At 43.7% G+C, this 21,234-nt stretch overlaps 1 protein-coding gene across 1 annotated transcript in view; it reads right to left on the bottom strand.

Moving 5' to 3' along the window:
* Positions 1-393: 393 nt before the first annotated feature.
* The window catches only part of USH2A (usherin), a 391,068-nt gene continuing 370,227 nt past the window's right edge, over positions 394-21,234 (bottom strand). The window contains exons 64-71 of the mRNA XM_074863712.1: positions 13,670-13,879; positions 11,624-11,862; positions 10,825-11,042; positions 8,765-8,941; positions 7,697-7,780; positions 5,760-6,004; positions 3,332-3,565; positions 394-1,009 (exon numbers count right to left, since the gene is read on the bottom strand). Coding sequence (XP_074719813.1) covers positions 920-1,009; positions 3,332-3,565; positions 5,760-6,004; positions 7,697-7,780; positions 8,765-8,941; positions 10,825-11,042; positions 11,624-11,862; positions 13,670-13,879 — 1,497 coding nt within the window. The 3' untranslated portion in view covers positions 394-919. The remainder of the gene's footprint in view (positions 1,010-3,331; positions 3,566-5,759; positions 6,005-7,696; positions 7,781-8,764; positions 8,942-10,824; positions 11,043-11,623; positions 11,863-13,669; positions 13,880-21,234) is intronic.

The raw sequence follows: 21,234 nt of genomic DNA on the forward strand, positions 1-21,234 counted from the left end.
CACAGACTGGCAGTCTCTTGAGGGCTTTCTTGTCACTTTCTCTGGAAAAAGGACAGAGATGAATATGGGAGTAGGTTTACTGTCATGGTATAATAATTCTCAATTACAAGTGCCTTGACGTGATATTTCCTACCTGTGTTGCACTGGTTGCTTGCTGTCTGCTAGTTTACTGTGGGTGGTGAACAAATTTTTATTGCCTGTAGATTAGTAATACATAAGCAAAAGGGAAGGCTGTGACAGCAAGTGTTTAATAGGGAGTGGGTTAGGAGGTTTTCTACCTCTGAAAAAGCATGCTTGGAGTTAAGCATTAATTAATGGCTTTTTTTTTTAAACTTGAGCCAAGAGGGTGAGGAAGACAGAGGGAGAGAACACAAAGGTTAAAGCAACTCTGTAAGAATTCCTTCATTTGCTGTTTATTCACTTGTGCATGAACACAATTGTGTGGTAGAGCTTTCTCAAGCTAGGAAAAGACATGGCTCTCCTGCCACAAGGACCCCTTTTAACCACATTTTTTTGATAGGTAAAAAACTTTTCCTTGCCAAACACGCTGCCCCCATCCTGCCCCCACAACCCTCCTCAACTGTGAAAGTTGGATGAGAGACAAAGGTGAGAACCTCTCATACTACTCATACTGCTTCGTGACTTAGGGATTTTCAAACTATTCTCTTAACCTTTCTGAGGCGTGAGTGCTAACACACATTTTTTTACCATACAGTTAAAGAGATGATGGAAAAAAAAGGCCAAATTATACTGCCGCCCCCGCCCTCCCCCCCCCCCCCCCCCAAATAAACAGTTTTGTCTTTTAACTAGTGGGCATGGGGTGGGGAAACAGCAGCCCTGCCCCTTCCCCCAAAGGCCATGCAGGCTGCTTTTGGCAAGTTACCCACTTTCCATTTTCTAGAGAAGGTGGTTGTGTTCTTCAGAGGTGGGTGTCGGTGAATGTGGTGTGCTCCTTGGTGACTGTGCTGAAGCCTTTGATGACATTGACAAGATCATCTTCATCTACATACTGTTAGGAGCGGGGAGGGGGGGGAAAAAAAGGGCATGTAAGCCAAAGCCATGTACCAGACTAAAGGCAATTCTTTTGTTTCTCTTTCCTCCCACCCACTAAAAATGGTCCTGAAATAGTCAGATAAATAAGTGCGTTTCTACCTCTCTACATGTTTTCCCATTCCTCCCAGCATGAGGTAAGAACCTAAAGCATTCAGGCACCCAAATCCAAACCAACTACATTGTCATAGTAAGCAATAAGTTAAAAAAAAAATCTATTACTATGTGTATCTGACAAACGGTAAATAAAATAGTGTTTGTTACAGTGTGATGTGGAACTTGAAGAGATTAAAAGAAAAAGAATACATGTTTACATTTTTGGTTTGTATAACAACCACATCACCTGTGATTTAGGTAAGATTTTATTCTTCAAGCTTCTAAAGGAGGGTCTGAACTTCTTCCAGTTGCACTCATGTTCATTCACTGAGCCAGAGAAAGAGTTGAAATCACAAGAGAAATAAACTGTTTCCATAGCATAAAGAGATCACCAGCAGTGTTACTGCAGGTATGTGTCCTGGGCTACTTCAACCATTCAGTGTATTAATTTGCAAAGATGGACAAAGGGCTGAACAAAACTTGCTGACAGGCCTCAGCTACTGAGTGTAATAAAGGGAAGAACTGAGTGAAAAGCATTGCAGGAGGTTTGTCTGCAACAGAGTAGCTGAGCAGAGACAGGTTCAGGGAAATGCAAAGGAATGTACAGAGGGCAGATGGAAGAGCCTGGCTTTGTACGTATAGCTGCTGATTTTAAAAAGCTGAGCTCATGTTTGCTACCAAAAGTAAGAGGAAGTTTGTGTTCCGCTTCCACCACTTCTGAAACTCATTAGACTACTCTGTAAACTAGTTCTAACATAGCAACATCCAGCATGTGTGAGGGGTTTGCAGGCTAAACCAAATCATGGTGTTAGCACAAGCAGATAGAGCAAGAGCTTCTCCTCTTAGCAGTTCTTTTGGCTAATAAGATCATCTAGAGATACACCCAGTGTGTAGGCTGCTCATCCCCAGGGAATTAATATGGATGTGATAGCTCTGAGAAAATGACTGAAGGCTGAGTCACAATACTGCTGACTCAGGAACCTGTAGGTGAGCTGCAGAGTGTGGGCTGGAAGCTTAACGGGTACCTGTAGGGGTTTTGCCTAGAGCTATCTTCTTACTTAAGCCCTATCAGCTTCCTTGGTTCTAGGGTTATGGTCTAAGCAGGTATGGCAGCAATGGCAGCAACACCCCTGTACTGGGGCACGCCTATACGTGCCAGCCCTTCTAGCTGTTTGGTGTACTGAAGGTGAAAGAAAGCCCAAGGAAGCTGTCTGGATTTATGTGCCAGATCACTGTTCACCAGCTCACTTTGCATTTTGGACAAGATCCACTCAATGATAACTGCGCACTCCCATCTAATTTTGTTACTACCTCACATGCCCTTCACCTGCATCTGTCCCCTTGTTTAGGAACTGCTCAGCTTTTTCTGGGACCAAACACTTGCATCTCCCTGGGTCCCAAACCCCTTCCCACACATCTGCGCAGGGAAGGGTAGAAGCCAGGGGGTGGAGGTTAAAAAGCCTATTTCCTCATGACAAACAAAGTTGCCACAGTCCTTGACTGGAGAATCATAATTTCTTGTGTCTGTGCGCTCAGGTCCATGTTGGTGATACTGGCCAATCCTGCCCTCTCTTATAATCAAATACAGATAGTCTGCCTGCCCCCGCAACCTCCTTCTAGTCCCATGGGGGCAGAGTTTGAAGTCATTGGTCACAAATGCCAAAAGACCTGAGCATTCATGTGATCTGTGCATTGTGACTGAGCAGAGGACAGAGAGCAGGTCCTGTCAGCAACTGGGCCCGAGGTCACAGAACAGGAGTTGCTAGTACACAAGCTCCTGCTTCTGGCACTGAACATGTGAAGGATGCCAAGACATCCCTCATCACACATGTACATTTGCTGAAATGCATGGAGAGAAAAGCCTATGAGTTGACTAAATAAAAGGGAATTATTCAAGGTGCATATCCCTCGTAGTCCATGGAGTTATTGGTTCAATGGAAACCACAGACAGATGCATGTCGCCCCCTCACATCCTGTAAGAGCAGTGTGTGATCACCTGTGGCTCCAGAAGAGAACAGCAGGCAGGAAGGATTTTGAGGATCTAATCTCTGACCATGTCCTTCTAGGTCTTTTGGCTGTATCTCCAGCAGCTTCTGATATTTAGATCTTTTCATGATTCTAACAGAACAGACAACTCACTAGCAGCTGACACTCAACAGCATCAGAGAGGAACGGGAGTCCTTACCAAGCCACGACCAGTAGTGCGATGATTGCGCATAATGACATCCCAAGGTGATTCGTCAACAAGAGACTTTTTGTCGTACAGGTCGAGCAACTGGCTGACACTACGATGGAGAGAGGCTTGGGAATATGTGCGATTTAGCTGGCTGTGACTTGGTCTTCTCGCCCCAGATGTGATACGGGCACAGCGGTTGTTCATGGGAGAACCAGCTCCTGGAATTTTTGTATCTTCCAGCCCCTATGAGAAAGACACAAACTAATAAATCAAAAATAAAGGGTATGGTCTCAAAACACTTTATCTGAACAAAACCAAAGCAGGACTAGAGGAGAACAGAGATACCCATGCTTCAAAAATCATGCAGTTATAAACAGAAGAAAAAAAAAGGACCTTTCCCCATTGTAGGACATTCATATCACTAAAAAGGAAAAAAAAAAAAAAGCAGTCCTCTACAACAGGACTTTCCGTTTTTTTTTTTCCTTGACCTATTTTTTAAAAAAATAACCAACAGGCAGAGGTCCAAAGCTTTTTGACTACCAGAATGATAGCCCAGACTTGCACAGCAAGGGGATGTTAGCAGACTTCCTTTTGCAGTTATCATGACCAGGGAAAAGACATTCACCCGCCAGGAGAAACATGCAGTGCAAGATGCCTTTGTGCATGCTCTTCGGGTCATCTGGCACATCACACGTCTTGCACCTCTGCAAGCTAACGACTCTACCTCAAAGTGCGTTGTGTAACTTTTGAGAGTGACACTGCTTGATGAATCAGATGTGTCAGCAATGGTCTCAAACTGAGATTAAAGAGAGGGAGGAAAAGCATTAGAGCAGGGCAAGGTGCAATGCAGGTGCAGTCTGTTCCTTACGGAGGGTGTGAATTAGCTGCAGGTCTGTGAAGGGGAGCAATGTCATAGGATGTGGGGGAGTAGGGAAACTGGCAAAGATGAGGCACTATTTAACTTTTAACTGGTCATCAAGTACCATGTGGGCAGCCTGCATTGCTTGCCATGTGACTCACTAACACTTGTAAAACACAACCAATTTTGCCACTTTGCAGTAACTCTATCCTAACTTCTCAGATTGAGTCCTTGAACTGATGCACTGTAGAATCTTCCTTTGTTAAGTCCATGAGCTTCTGGAAAAAGAAAAAAAAAGAAAAAAGAAAGAAAAGAAGGGGAGGAGCATGAAAAGGAATTGTGCAGACACGCCAACAGCAAAGACATTTTAAAGTCAAGAGGAACAAGACAACATGACAGACTGTAGAGGAAAAGGAATCAAAACCATGAGACCAAAAAAAAGTTGTTTCTTATGCTCTTAGCCTTTGCCAGGGGAAGGGGCACACTGGAAATGCCATTGTTTCCAAGAGCTTCTTCATTGAGGCACAGATGCAGCTTCTTGGCACCGAGACAAGAAGGAACAGAATGCGTGAAGGATGCAGGAGTCACTATCCTGCTTGATGGCGCTCACAGGAAAAAGATGCTGAGAAGTGACAAGAAGAATCATCTCGTGGCCTGTGCCTGGGAAGAAGCACGGAAATGGAAGGCACTGCTGCTCCCATTCTCAGTCTCGTAACAACTGCCATCTTCCCTTTGTCTTGCTTTTCTTCAAAGGGTAGGATAGCACTACTACTCTGCTACATGGTGGAACATGTTCTTTGTCATTTTTTTTACAGAATTATCATAATAAAAATGATACAAAGTCTTCCTCTTTATCACCCCCCAGCAGTCCTCCTCCCGCCTCTCTGGTGGTCCCACTGGTTCTATGTGCACAGATGCACACACAGATTTTTGTGAAGGTCCCTAGCTTTGTCCTGGTTGCACTCACTCTCCCCCAAATCTTCCTGGCATGCAGCTCATCCTAGAGCAGTCCAGCTGGGTGGTGGGTGGATACTAGAAAGAAATACAGGCTCTCCCTAAATCCTGCTTTTTGCAGGCACATTTCATGGATACCTGACAAAGATTGTCAGATTGATCCTGGTTAGCCAGCCACAACAGATAGTTGGGAACACATGAAAGGTTCTTCTGAAAAGCACATTTTATCACCTATCGGAAAACCACATTTTATTACCTACCTTCTCACAGCATGCCCAGGTCTTTTCAGCTCTATTGCAGATGTCACCTAAGATCAGGTGACATTAGTGGCTTTGTGTTTTCTGTGACTCCAGATCCACAGTTTATCTTAGGCATCAGAAGCATTTCACGGCCTTCACACCAGGTACCATAGGGCTTTTTTTGGACTAAGCACCTGTAGCCTGGCTCTCTGTGCCCGCATAGGTACACCAGACAGCCCTTCTCATACACTGAACAGCCTTCATTTGGTAACCAAGAGTGCAACAAAATGGTGGAAGGAGGAATAAAAACTCTGTGTGTGTTTTTGGGGGGACAGATAAAAGTATAACATAGTGGATACACAACATTGCATTTTAACAAACATACCGGATGGGTTTCACCTGATGAATACACACTCATTGGTGACGTTCTTTTCTGGAGTGGAACTAAAGGAGGTCTGTCTCGTGCATAGGGTTGCTTGTGGACTTTCCTTTGAAGAATTAAAGAGAGAAGAATAGCCAAGAGGATCAAACCTAGAACTACCATCAACACTGCAAACCACAACTCGTTGTAGAATTTTGCACGTTTGGACTCCGCTTTGTCCTTCTCTCCAGGTGTTGTCAAGATCAGACCTGTAAAAATCAAGAGGGATTAGGGGAGAAAGGGAATGTTATTTCAGAAAGCATTTAACAATATGCTATCCCTTTCCTCGCTAATAAATTAGGCAGAAATTTAAGTAATTTTTGTCGTCATGTGCTTATTTGCACTTATGTTCAAGGTGGCATAATGGTTCAATATGCTAGCGGGCTATAATAAAAAGCTTACTACCCTCAAGAGACCCTGCTTAAAGTTCTGGCATTGCTGCTTAGGCTGGAAATCACCACTGCATCAACAGCTCTTGAGAAATGAGGCAGTGGAGGTGGAATGTGAGAAAAAAAAAAAGGGTTCTCCAAGTAACCTTGAAGAGTGGAAATGACTATGGTAATTTTAGAGTGGTACAGGCAGAGGACATTCTCTCCAGCACTGTGTAGTGGCAGGCCTGTGCCATTCAAAAGAGAGAGGGAGGAAGACTTAACCAAAAGGAGTGATAAATTAATACAAAAGCAAACAACATGAAACATTTTTGTCCTCCTTCCCACACCTGTTAGAAAAAAACAGCTACTTGGTTGGCTTTGCTCATACACAACACAAGCATCAGAAATCTCAGTGACAGGATTTCCTGGTTATTTGCAATCCTACATGTGTATCCAGCCTCTTGGCTAAGGAATTTCCATCACCTTCACTTGCAAGACTCCTTTGCAAGTTGCCTGCAGTGCTGATTGAGTTTGCAGTAGATTCTGGGTACAAGCAGCAATCAAAATAACAAAGGAGCAGAGTGAGGAAGGTGATGGATGTAGAGCAACTGGGAACATTTTATAATGCCTTTACAGCAGCCTTGCCTGAAATTCTGCAGGAGGATGGAGTGAGAGCATGAAAAGGGATATAAGGGAAATGCAGTGTAAAGAGTAATTGCAAAGACAAGGCCCATCTATTTTAAGAAGCTGAACAAGATGCAACTCAAAAAATAAATACATTAAATAAAACCAGTACATCAGTTAGAAATCGTTCGAGCTTAGCTTTGCTTCCCAGAGAACTAAGGAGTTAAAAAAAACTGAAACTTTTTACCGGTATGGGTCTACTGCTCAATGGACAAGTGACTGGCATGTCACCACATGAAAGTCCTTCACTTCCACAAAACAGGCAAAGGCCTCGTGGACAGAGGGGAAACAGCAGGTGTCATAAACTGGGTCCTGACAACATCTCGTATGACATTCTTATAAACTGTTTAGGGGAACACATCCCAGGTGAAACTGCAGAGACTGACTGATTCGTCATATGAAAGGAGCAGGCAGATGCTCCTTGTTGGGGTGGGAGGGATGCAGGGAGGAGAGAGGATCTGCATTTTCATTGTCAAACTGAGGAAGAATGTGGGAGGACAGGATTAGAATTCAAGATAATCTTAATTTGGAAATAAAATCTGAAAGAGAGCAGATTCTATTCAGCAGGAAAAACCACATTTTTTGAGCAATATATTTATGTAAAAATAAAAGAAAAAAATATTATACATCTGGAGAGAGGATCTGAAGCTAATCACGATGTAAAGGAACGGAAATTCAGCCATGGCAAAAAAAAGGCACATTACCTACATACCTCATACCCTAAGGCACTAAGGAATCCCCTGATCCTGCAATGAGATGCCCTTCTGTCTGGCAGTACTACATATCAAATTTCTACCACAAACACATAAAATTAATAGGTGCTAGGTAATTTCTTTACATATTTACCAACTCCATCTGCAGCGCTGTACTTGATGACTGGTGTCATGGCACTCCCTTCATCGGTGATGCAGGTCACTTGAAACAAAAAGGCTGAGCAAAAAAGGTTAGAAAATACTGTCAGTGGGAGAAATCCAAATTCTGTAGGTGCTGCTTTTTCACCATGATCCACCAGCAGACATGGCCAGGTCTGAGAAAAGCCAAGGCAGGCATAGCACATAACCCATCACAACCCACCTGAGTCCCAGTCAGAGCCTCATAATCCCTTATACATGGGTATGGAACTTCTAAACTATGTGAACCATGGCAGATCATAGGTAGCCACCACTATGATGTTGCAACAAATTATGTCCCTTTTCACTACTCAATCCTCCCTCTTCCAATGACAAGTAACTGGCAGCTTTCAATTTATTCATCATTTTGACCTAAATCCCTCATACTCCATTCATGGCTGATACAAACATGTTAAGAATGTTTGAGTAAAATAAAAAACCAAACGTATTAGCATCATTGCAGTAATTAGGAAGGTAAAAATAAAATTATAAAATCCTTTGACATACAAAAACCCCAATGCCTTAAAAACATTTTTTCTTTTTTTTTTTTTTCTTTTCTTTTTTTGTCCCTGTTGACAGTTTACTTCTATTTTAAAGATTTCAAATTTCTAAAGAGAAATTGCATTTGCAAACATGGTTGATTCTAAGAGCTACTGACTTAATTTGATTCAAATGAAAATTCAGGCTCCAGTCTTTTCTGAAGCTGAGGATTTCCATGCATTTCCCAGAGCGTAGCCCTGAAGTGTGGAATCGCAATGCAGCTCCAGGATTTGGGAAAGCTCGACCCTCACAATGAGCCAGAGCAGTCTCACCCAGTCAAGGAACCATGTTTAAGAGGAAGCTTAGCTCCAAGGGTTTTTGTTTCAAGCATCCGCTTAGATGTGCTTCAGTGTGTCTGTAGTACACTCTGGTCCTCCTAGCTTGGGATGGCTATGCAGAGTTTTTCTTAAATTTAGCACACAATAATATTAATTTAGCTCAACAGTCTTTCACAGAGAGAAAGCTATAGGAAATTGAAACTGACTTTTGTCAGAGGTCCTTGGTAAATACAGCTCAGTGTCAAAGCCACTGTAGATGCGTTGCCCGCTCTCAGTTAACGCGTACTCCTTCAGGCGGCCGTTCAGTACAAAAGTGCGACTCCAGTCTATGTGGATGGTGGATAAATTGCTGACAACGGAGAACGGAGCTGTGTACCGAGGTGCTGCAAAAGAAGGAATAAAGCTCATTTCTAGCCAACAGGCATGACTGAGTTATACAGCTCAGAGAAAGACTTTGCATGATACAAGCTCTCCGTTGCATGCGCTCCTTCTCTCTCTCATATACATGTGTATGAGTAGGGAAGATACAAGGAGAAAAAAGAAAGCTGCTGTAGCATGCCAGCCTCCACACTGAGAAAGCAGAAATATCTCATCTCTTTAAAATAAAGACCAAGAACTCCCTTCCTTTGCCTTTCTGCATGTGGTATAGACACTAAAACTATAAATTAAATTCCAGCTTAAGGTGGGGGACAGGGAGACACAGGACATAGTGCAATTTTAACTGCAGCATGCTGGGCTGTGGGGACCAAACTGCTAAGGGGAGGACTCTTTTACAAGCCCCAAGAAATTGCCCAAGATGATCTTTTAACACATGCACATACATGAAAACATGGGGTTTCAGAAAAGCAAGAGGAGATGGCAGGCAGAGAGAAGAGAAACCCAGAACTCACTTCAAGGAGGAAGAGTTCATCAGTTGAACCCAAAAGCTTGCTGATAAAAGACTTCATTTAAGTTTGAGGTAGTCCTTTCTTGTGGCTTTGCCGTTAAGCCATGTGCCCAGTATATGCTGGTTTGTTCATAAGAAAGCTGCTTGTCCAGCTGCACTTTGCTGCTAATTGCCCACCGTCACTAAAGCAAGCCTTCCAGGCACGAGGAAGGAGGCATTCAGAGTGCCTCAGGAGACCTGGTGTGAAGAGGTCGGCAAGGCAAGAAAAGCAAGACTGAAAGAAGAGGGCTGCGGATCCAGTGGGATGGGGTTTAAAAATGGCTTTCAAACCTTTTTGTTCTGTATATGTCACCAGTTCCTTATGAATTTTCTCCATTTAAAAGTTCATTATCATGTTCCAGTTTTTTAGTTTGCAATTTAATAAAACACAGCTTTAGAGATAAGGACATTTTTCTTTTTTTCAGCGGTGATATTAAAGAAAATCTGGGGCTGTTACACCTGAAATTTTCAGCTAAGGATGTAGCAGATATACATTTTTAGTAATTACTAGGCAGAACTACCAAGTGATGCAAAAGGGATTTTAAGAAAGGTGATTCTGAAATCCTGACACAAGTCTATATGATAAAAAGTGAACATCCTCTTTGCCTTGACCTGGCAGGCTGAGGTGAAATGCCGTTCTCATCTGTTATAGAATGACTTTGGCTACAGCACTATAGATCTTTTTAATAAAAGCTGATGTTAGACTACTACAAATACAGTTTTGATGGCAAAATCTATTCTGACTGTAGGCACAGGTCCTGCATGTTTAATTTCCGTGCAGACCACCACATGGCCTTAAAGTACTGCCTGTGGTGGTTAGATAGATAGCAAGGAATTCTTACTTCAGTGTCAACAAGGATCTGATCATTCATATGACATCCAAGGAAAACTCTCATGAGCCCTGGCAGAAGTGGCATGAATTAGGACAGTAAGATTGTTTCTGAAAAGAATCACCAGGTCTCTTTCAAGATCTCCACTTTTTCCAGGGATTATTTATGGCAGTGTATTTATTACTACACATCACCCTTCTGGTAATACTTGAACATTTTATGTTCTGCAGCTTTGCTGCCCATTTTCAGTAAAATAAAAGGTTTCCAGGCTCCCAAGATAGAGGATGTGATATCAGATGATGAGCAAAGAAGTATTTTTGAAAGAATGAGCAGTCAAACCCCAGAGCAGAATTTCAATGAATGGGCAGCAGAGGCACAGTGATCAGGGACACGGAAGAGCAGTTTTCTGAGAACATCATGTTTCACAGAGGTGGAGAAGTCATTTGGCACTATGCAGCCCTGTGCATCAGAAGTGGGCATTGCTGATTGGTGAACCATTTCTCATACTCACGTTCCTTTTCCGTAGTGAAACCAATCCATTCCGAGGCGCTGCTGCCAACAGAGTTGTAAGACACGACTCGCAGGTTGTATGTTGTGTAAGGCTCCAGGTTGGACACGTTGGCACTCTGTCCTTTTCCTGTATACCTCACCTCAGTTGGGCCAGGACTGCAAGCCTTCACTGCTGGCTGTAGGTTCAGGGGACAAGCCATATACACATGGAGCTCATAGCTGAGAAGAAAGTTGAGATTTTTAGGACAGAGCCTTAATAACATAACAGCCAATCATACATTTCATCCTAATCGCTGTATGTCTGGCTACGGGCAAAGAAAATGGAACTGATCCCAGTTTTTCTCTTGGAGATTTTGGCCCCACCTGTAGGATGCCTATGAGCAATTGTGGTTGTAAGTCACACTCACAGTGAAACTGTTGATGCCTGTTACCTTGCCACTCACTTCTGCAAATTAGGATTTGCCTAAGTAACTACAGGATGTAGCTGCCTCTTTGCTGTCAGTGAGCTCACAACTTCTTGGCTGTGCAACCACAGCTGTCAGACAATTACCTCCACTCACAACAGCTCACCCTCTCTACCTTCATCCTGCCCAATATCCCGCTCAACAGAAAAGCAATTGTTGCATGTAAACACCTCCCAGATGGTATTCAGGCCACAGAGGATATCAGCACCAACACAGGTAAGGAGGAGCATGGCTACCACAACCATCCAGTGCTCTCAGCCCTGTGACTCCAGCTCAGATTGTTCTGCCCCCACCTCTAACCAAAGTGCGCAGGGTCGGCTGGGCAGCAGCTCCTACCTGGTGACAATGCCGTTGGGTGACTGGGGGGCGCTCCACTGGAAGGAGGCGTTCCTGGAGGTCACGGTGCGGATCTGCGGGGGGGGCTGCTCTGAGGGTGGAGCCGGCTGCGTGGTGATTTGGGCCATGGGTCCTTTGCTGCAACAGTTGAAACAGGTGCAGGCCTCCACACCAATGGAGTATGTGGTAAAAGGTTTTAGCCCATGTATTGTCTGCTGGGTGGCAGTCCCTTCTGACAGCTATAAAAATTAAGAGGGAACTTGTCACAGCTTCAAGCACCACAAGTACTAAATAAGAGTTATGGAGGTGAATTAACTCCAGAATAAGACGGGTACAAGGCTCTGCATGTCCTTTAAGTCTGACATTAATGCAGCTGTTGTGTACTGGGAACTCTGCATTCATTTTTCTCCCATTATGAAGTTAAAGGGCACTGTTCAAAGGAAAAGACCATGTCATCAGTGGCCTCACAGACATCTTGAGTTGAGCTGTGACCACTTGCAAATGTCATTCTCAGGAACAGAGAAACAGAAGACCTTTAAGGAGAAACTCTGGGATAAGTGGTACTGAAGCAAAAAGAAATTAATGCAGAAAACAGCTCCATGATAAGCGTGCTAGCAAATACTCATGTGTATCTCTCAAGCTTCCTCAACGTGGACACAGGAGACAGCATTGGGCAGAGTGATACGAATGTGTCTGGTGGGTCAGTTTACTCACAGACAGGAGAGTGTGGTCTCTGGCAGGTGCTTCTAAGTCGAGGGCCAACATGATGCTGCTCTGCATTCAGATGGCCATGGTGCTGGGTAAGTCTGTTAGGAAACCCTCCTACACTCAGCAAGGGAGACCTGGCAGCTCTGGCAAAGGAAATGGTGCCCTCGTTCTGAAACTGCTCACGGGAACTGCCACTTCACCTCGTTGCTGTAGTCATTGGCAGGTATAGCTTCTTAAGCCAAAGAAATAAAAATATGTAGAAAACACCAACGAGGGGCAACATCTGCTCCCATTTGGCAGCATGTGATTTAGCAGAGTGCAGCAAAAAATAGGAAGGAAAGAGTCAAGCAAGCAAAGGAAAGCACTTGGTACTCATTGATGCCAGAGACAGAGACGAGCCAGCAGCATGGCAGGTGTGAGGGGATGGGAATGGAGGGCCATGCAGGCACCAGCAAGATGAACTGGCTGAATCAGACATGGACACAGCCAATTGCACTGGAAGGAATAAATGTGTAATGTGCAATCAGTAGGCAGCTTAAGCTCACAGACAGGATTGATGACCTGGGAAGGTGTCCCTAGCACTTCCAAGCTGAGCAAGATGGGATAAGGAAAAGAATCCCATACAAATATTTACCTACTTGTAAAAAACAAACAGATAGTGTTACAGACAAAAAGAATTAAAGTATTTTGCACTGATTTGGTGGTAGCTGTTCCAGGTACCTTCTGCAGCCCTAACCTTTCCCCATATCTCCCTGTTTTATAACTCTAATGAAGCCCTGCAGGTTTCCTAAGCTGAGACACCTGATGGTGTCTAGGCTGAGACACCAAACACAGAAGTTGCTTGGCTACTTGCACTATTCTTCAGTGCTTTACCATGAAATAAATACTTCTTACCAATCTTTCTTGAAAGATTTTTAAGGGAAGCTCATGTATAGCACTTTCTTCTGAACTTCAAATCCATAGGCTATCCAATGCATACAATCATATCCTAATGGCTGCAGTTTCCACCTGCACCATTTGGACTGGCAGGAGTTGTCTGGAAGTATTTTGTTTGGACGGTTAACTGCCCCTGAACAATACTTCTGATTCCCTTCACACTGTCACAGCACATCACCATGTCAGAAGAGTTTAGTGATGAGGTTAGTTCCTTGGGAAGCTCATTTAGATGAGTGAAAGTGCTGGTGGCGCTTTAGCCAGAAGAGAGCATTGCAGAGCAATGGGAGTGCAGGAGAGGAAGACAGTCTGTAACCAACAGTAGCAGCTTGTAAGAACAAAATTGTTAAAGCTAAAAAATACAAGCTCAAATAGAAGTATAGAAACAGTGTTGACAATACTCACCACCACATCGGTCCCTCTGGTATCATTAGAAAACAGTCTGTAGATACTGACCACCCCATTTGGCTTAAGAGGGGGGCTGATGTTCACCACAGCCACTGTGGATGCCACCGTGTTGAAGAGGGGAGCTCCCAGGCCCTCAGGAGGAGCAGGACCTGTATGGCAGCGGGACCAGCTGCTCGGTGTCCGGCCCGCTGAGTTTACTGACCACACCTTCAGCACACAAAATCAGAGAAACTTAGTGAAGGACTTAAGCTGACAAAGCATCCATGGTTAGCCAAGGATGCCACTGCAGCTGTACTGATCCTGAGAAAAACACAGCGCAATGACACCCATGCAAAATGCCCCTTGACTGCCACCCAGCACCTGTGCTGACCCAGAGACTTTCTAACAGAAGAATGGAATATTTCCCACTGTTACATTTAGGGAAAAAGAAGCAGATTTCATGCCTCAGGCAGTGTGTGTTCAACCATACCTGATCCCCAAACTCTGAATTCCCACCACTGTCTGTGCCATACCATGCAAAGAGAACTCCTTGAGAAGCTGTGATCAACAGTGATAATGTTTTCAAAGACATCTGAACAAAAATACCGATATCCAGTCCTGCCTGTTTCTCACTTATACACACTTTCTTCGTGTATGTAAGCAGCCCTGATGAATTCAGCCTAGCACGTGTCTGACACTTAAGTTACATTCACCTTGACTGACTCACACAAGCCAAACTCTAGTTTCTCTTTAAAATGGCAAAATTTTACAGGAACATTTTTCTCTTAAAAATGTTAATGTATCGGTCATTTGGCAACATTTTCAGTAACCCATAATATAAATAAAGCCCATTGGAATGTATAGTTAAGTCAGCATCTCTCATTTATTTTCACAACAACATTTGCTTTATTGCATAAGCACAAAGGCAACGGCTTCAGTTCCAAGATTTCAAAATTTAGCAGCTTGAATTAGGCCTGATTAAAAACCACATGTCTCTATGAACTATGCCTACTGATTTTGTCAGCTTCCCAAAACCAGAGTGATCTGCAGACTACATAAAACTCAGCACTTATTAAACACACTCTCCAACAAATCTGCATGAAAATTAAATTTTGCTTTCATCAAGGAGTGAATAAACATATGGAAGGATGTATAATCTTATTTATCAAAAACCATTTGTATAATTAAACATGAATATCATAAAAGGTTGCCTTAGGTCGTCATTTGCATGAGTAAGTAATTTGTAGCATGTCAGGTACAATAGACAGAATAGATGGATGCATGAGCATATAGGGTTAAATTAGGCTCAATATTAGCCAACCACATAGTGATCAATCAGAATGATAGATCTAAATGGCAATACAAGAGGACTGTCTGAGTGATTTTTAGTATAAGTATTCCTTAGTAAGCTTTCATGTCGAGCGGTTCTAACTACAGTAAAACACGTTCTTATGTGATCTACTCTGGCCAGATGTCCTGGGGAAGCGTATGGTGGGACTGTGCCTTAAAAAAAATAGGGGGTTTAGAAATAAGAGGTCTTCAAAACTGACTTTGGAGTCCTTCCAGCTTGCAATATTAAGTTCCAAGACCACAGGACACTTCACAAGGAGCCTGGGGAAGGAAAAGGCCAAAAACCACCACAGTGGCTTTGAAGACAGTCGTTCTGCCGATTAGAAACCCAAAGTTCCTGCCTGATTCCATCAGTAACATATAGCACCGTTCAGTGAAACACTACGTAAGTACAGATGACGCCCTACGATAAAAAGCTCAGCCAAAGCACTTTCAGTGAAATCAGTAATATATCTCAGTTGTGAACTTTTCATAAAGTCAAACTCTGTTCGCTTTACTGCAGTAGGTCAAACCCTCTATCTCAGTTCAGTTCCAGCTGCTATGAAGATTTACCCACAGTCATAGATTTCAAGGGGCATATTTCTTTGTGGAAAGAATAAGCCACATCATATGGAAAAAGCAGCTCTGAGTGTGCCACTGGCATCAACTCAGCACTGACCTGAGCTCAAATGCTCCAGTTATATCCAGGCTGTGGCCTTAATGAGCAAGGAGCGTAACAGTGTCAGACCTGACCTGCTGAGCAAGCTGCCCACAGCAAAACTGAAGGTGGTGAGTTAGTAACAAAGGCTTCCTGCACATGAATTTGGCCTCAGAATGGGACCCCCTAGGAATTTTGGAGGATAGAGGGATGCAACTCACTTGGGAAGCAGATGCCTCACTGAGGGTTGGAAGGAGATACCTTCCTCCATCGATCCCTCTCCTATCATAGGTCCTATGCCTTGTCTTTCAGAAAATAAGCCTTATTTCAGACAAACAAGGGGTCTTTCTTTCAAAATACTGTCTTAGGACAAGGGAAAAGGCGATACTCATCCCCTTTCATACTACAGCTAAGTGGTTAAAGGACTCCTTCAGGAGGCGGGTAATTTAGGTTCAATCACATGATCCAGCAGAGTCAGTCAAGCTTGTTGCACTCCAGAGTGGGAAAGCCCAAGCAGATGACCCATCTTTGTACTTGGGGTACTCCTAGTGCTCCCTTCAGAGCTGTTTCACTTTGCATGAGAACAATGAAATCAAGGTTGACTGGGCAGAGCATGAGTAAGTGGGAGCAGACATTGTTCCCCAGCCCAGCCCTTCCCCAGGGAGGTGGAGGGAGCTGAGGTTCTGGTCCATCCCGCAGGTGCCACATGCCCATCCCTCTTGAAAAAAAGCCAAGGTCATGGCCACATGTCTGTGGGCCTGACAGACAGACACGCTCTGAGAGCGCCTTCTAGACAGACACCAGCTACTCAGCCCTGCCAAGACATGTTTCCAGCAGAAAACCTCTAGGTTTCTGTGGAACTGTCTAACACCAGCTTCTGAGACAGCTGTGACAGCTAAACAGGACTTCTGAGGATCTAAATTCTGGATTTACACTGACCTAAGCTGGATTCCCTTAACTCCCTCTGCTTCTGCTCAACCATCTGTAAAAGGATGGATGGGTATAAAAATATCTCCCTTTGAGAATCACCGTCCAAGTAAATCCTGGTCAGCGTTTGGAGACTTGGAGCAGTAAGTGCCCAGAACTGACTGCAGATGGAAGTGCTGATGTTCAGCCACTTCTTTGCATGAAGAAATGGGACAGCATGGCAACAGAAGCTACAATGAGAAGTGCCTGTTAAAATCAGAGGTTTGGTCATGGCTCCTCAAAAAGTCACTACAAAATGGTACAGATGAAAGCTGTTGCCTGGCTAGGCTGGTTAAGCTGAAATTTCATGATTTGCACTTTGTAAAAAGCTTTTTGGGCTCACAAAAATTCCTTCTAAATTGTGATATAATCAACACCAAAAAATATTTAACTCTATTCATACAGAAATGTAAAGAGCTTAATAAGCAGGAATGTGGGACAAACAAGAAGCAATCACATCCCAGGAATGTATTGAATGGCAAAACACAGAGCAGAAAGCCAACAAAAGTTTCTTATAACTTCACTTTCTGAATATATTGCGTCCAAAAGCATTAAGTCTGACATCATGGTGCATGGCTTAGCACTCTGCCAAAAGATGTGCGCCTGCTAATGGCTGCACTGTCCCCAAAAAGCCAGGAGAGGGCTCCGCAACCAGCTACACAGGTTACTATTTAAAATGCTTTATCAATGTGCTGGCCCCTGGCCCAGACTGCACTTTGAAGTGGAGCCAGAGAGAGAGGAGGGAAACCTCTCCAGAGACTGTATATTTGGAGGACTGAAGAATTTCAGTCACAGGTTGGTTTTTTTCCATCATAAATGAGCCTTCACAGATCTCTGCTCCTGGAAGAAACCTGTGATCAGCTGCTACTCAAAATGATCACAGGACAACCTCAAGGTTCATCGGCACAGCAAGAAGGGGGAAAACCTATGAGGAGCGGGAAGGGAAGTGCTGAGAAGATGGCCAGAGCCTTACCATGGTAAGCCCAGCCTGTTCAAGCTTAGTAAAGCTGAGTAATGACTCCTCCCATAAAGGGCAACAAAATCACAATGGCCCTCAGGAGTAGATGCAGAAAAATCATGGTATTGTAGATGCTGACAGTGGAAGAAGCTCATTAGATGACTTACTCCATCCCTGAGCCACACAGGTTCATTTGCTGCAACCCTCTTGAAACCTCAGGTCCTTTCCAAGGAAGCTATGTTTTAAACTAAAAAAAGGTTTTCTTTCATCAAACTGAGATCATATGTGAAGGTATTTATTCTGTACAGGAGGTACTAATGGGAACTGAGGGAAACAGCTGGATATACGCTTCCACAGCTCCTCCAACACTGCAGTGCAAGAAAGGCACTAGAAGAAAAGCAATGATAAACCAGGCGGGCACAATAGCCTCACCGTGATGAAAAAGGGAAGGTAAAGAAGCTGCCAAAATAAAGCACTCAAATTAACCTCCTTCAAAGGACAAAGATAGTCCAGGATTAAGGCAGAAAACACAGCGTGTGGCCAGAAGTTCCCCAAAACAAAAAGCAATCCCTTGATCACACAACTCCGATTACGTGAAGCAGCACAACCACGGCTGGTTGAGCAGTGGTTTGGCAGAGGACAGTGTGCGTGCGCTAACGCCTGCCAACTCATGACAGTTGTGTCTCAGACCTGGCTCAAACGATGTGACAGGTATTACGGCTGCAAACAGAGGGACCAACCAGGAAGTCCCCAGGTGGGAATTCTCTCCGCTCCTGCAAAGGGGAACCTCAGGCAGCCGACAGCCTAGAGAGAATGAGAAACTCTCCCTTACTGGAGAGATCTCATTCACTTCTGCTGAAGCATGGCAAGGCAGCAGGAGGCAGAAGGGTGGAATGGCTGGGGGTAGCTTGCCTGTCTGAAAGCAGCAGTCCTGAGCTCCTCCTGACTTCCCAGGTCAGGGAGAGCTGGGATCCTCTGCTTTGCACAGAGGCCAGATGCTGCTCACCCCTCCTGCTTGCAGGAAATCAGCAGAAAGAGAGCGGGTCAAACAGCTGACTACTGACCAGCAGTGGCTCCTGGCTCCCACCATGTCCTACAGGCACTGTGCATCATATCACTTCGCACTGCAGTTAATCTGTAGTCCCTCACAGCTGCCTCTGTGAGGGACAAGATCTCAGCTCTGTCTGTGGCAGCAGCTTGCACTGAGCTCCTGCAGGCACTCGGAAAATAGCCTTTTGCCTTGAAAAAAATCTCCTTAGTAAATCACCTTTGGCTTTGAGCACTGCTTAGAGCTGTAGGGCAGTTAGGTAGTGCTGTGGGTTCTGGGGAACCACAAGGTCAGACCAAGCCACCCCTTTCACACATGCACATAACTCTTTACTCCTGTGTGTAAGAGTCAGGTATGACTTGGGTGTCTGCCCTTAGGGCATCCACAGACTGCGCAGGCCTGTGACTGCTGATCTTTCCAGAAGGATTCAATGCTGGTACTACTTGGCGCATGCCAGGAGAGACAAACAGTAGTAGAGATGAGTTCATGCCACTCTTCTCTTTCTAGAATTGTTTCATGGGGGTTGCAAAGACACAGCACTACTTTGAGCCTTTGCTTTGGATTTCTTGACTCGGGGTTGTTCAGTTTCTCACTCTACACTTACATAAATGCAGAGTTTTCACAGTGTAATTCTTTTCCAAGATGGCAGGACATTTTAGGGGTATATAAGATATAACATCAGTAAGTTCAGAAATACAGCACCCAATTTTTAGTTATGTTTGAACAGCAGTCTGCAAGAAAATTGAAGAGACCATAATGTTGGCTGGTTAAAATTGGAGAAAACCAGAGCAGCTGCCTCTCACCATCAATTGCAGCACCCTTCACAAGTCTTTCTTCTCAGCAGAACTGACCGGCATGCAGCCTGGGTAATTTGGAGTTACTTACACAACGTCAGCACAGCTCTGAACACAGAGCTTGTCTACCAAAATCTAGCATTCAGCAGTAGAATAATGTATTCACAACTGGGGACTGCAGTGTCAGGCAGGTATTAGCAAAGTTTCAACAGTGGTTGCAGTCTATGCGGGACAGAGCAAAGGCAAGGGAAAGAAAGTATTGCATCCACTCATGATCGGGTGTACCAAAAGCTGGTAAACAAATGTGTGCTTTCTGATTGCCCATCTCCAGTTCCATACTTTCCCTCTTCAACATTCAGTTATCATCCTTAGGGAGGCCATAAACATACAAGGGGATAGATTTTAGGTCCAGGCTTCTTGCACTGTGATAATTTGAGCCTCTTAACATTGCTATTCATCTCCACTGTTCAAATGTTAATAATAAAAGTATTTATTATATACCCATTCTGGGGAAGGGAAAGACAACAGGAAAACACTTTGGGACTTAAACAAAATTACCAAATTGTAAAGGAAGCTCATTTCATATAATGTAGTATAACACCAGTAATTAATGAGAGATGTAAACAGGTTTAACTCTAAAAGATAGAAAATTAAATAATTTGTTTCCTATGGGCATATAATGAGGTAGTTACCAAGTTCCCATGAGAGAGATAAGCAGATATTAAAAGGTCTTTCCAATACCTGTAATGGCTAAGGGCAACAGCTAATTCAATAGATTCGATCAAAATCACCACTTCGTTCTCCGCTTCTGATTTATTACTTTGGCTGTAGTTAGTCATCACTCATTTTAGTTTGCTTTTCAGCAGTCATAAATTATACCTCATAAATAAAAAGATACAATCAAGGAAATCATATCAAGTCATCTACAGCCCTGGAGTATATTTTCCCCTGGTACTCAGACTAATGTCTTTTTAAAGGATAGCTTGCCATGGTTTTGAATATGTCAGAATCACAATTTACTGAGAAGGGTCTTGCAAGAGTGGTGCTGTAACAGTCTCACTGGTAATTTTGGAGGCCAACAAATCCAGTCTAATATCCATATTTAGTTTAATGAACAAAAATCAAGCTTTATTGCATCAATGCACTGTTTATGCACTTGAATTTAGGATGGTGTTGACAACAGAAACATAGTGCCTGAAGTGGGACTTAATGAACAAAATTGTGTGGTTTCAAATGGCCCTTCTCCCTACTGTGTACCCTCTACCAGGTGAAAGGAAGCATCTCAGTCTGCAAAAGGGTATTTAGAGTAGGTATCCCCATTACATCAGTGAAACAATATAGTTACGTCTGCTTTGCTTTTCAGACACTGAGGTCAAGCTAGGTCGGTTAATGCAGGTGTAGTATGAGAAACTCTCTTTACTTGAAACCAGTGAGCACAACAAACCTTGTAAGAAAAAACACTCTTCCAAACAAAATGAAGAGGGGATAACAAGCAGGGAGTGCAAGAAAGAACTACATTTTATTTTATGTCACTACTTTGTAGTGCATCTTTCTGTCAGGGAGACGGGAAGAAATGGTGAATTAAAACGATGAAAAGGAGCCAGATATGAGGGATATTACAAATGGGTGACTATCCATCACTGGCCAGTCAGAAAACCAGTTTCACCCCATTTTAAGCTGCAGAAGTCACTGAGCTGTTTGTCAGTGACTAAGCAGCACAAACTGGAGCTGAGCCAGAGATTTGATAGACAGGCTGGTAAACCAAGTGTCATTCTTGTCACCTCTGAAAAGTGACCAAGAGGGCTGACATATTCTGCACTCCATGTAGTT

Source organism: Strix uralensis, chromosome 3 (assembly GCF_047716275.1).
Source record: "Strix uralensis isolate ZFMK-TIS-50842 chromosome 3, bStrUra1, whole genome shotgun sequence".
Taxonomy (NCBI): domain Eukaryota; kingdom Metazoa; phylum Chordata; class Aves; order Strigiformes; family Strigidae; genus Strix; species Strix uralensis.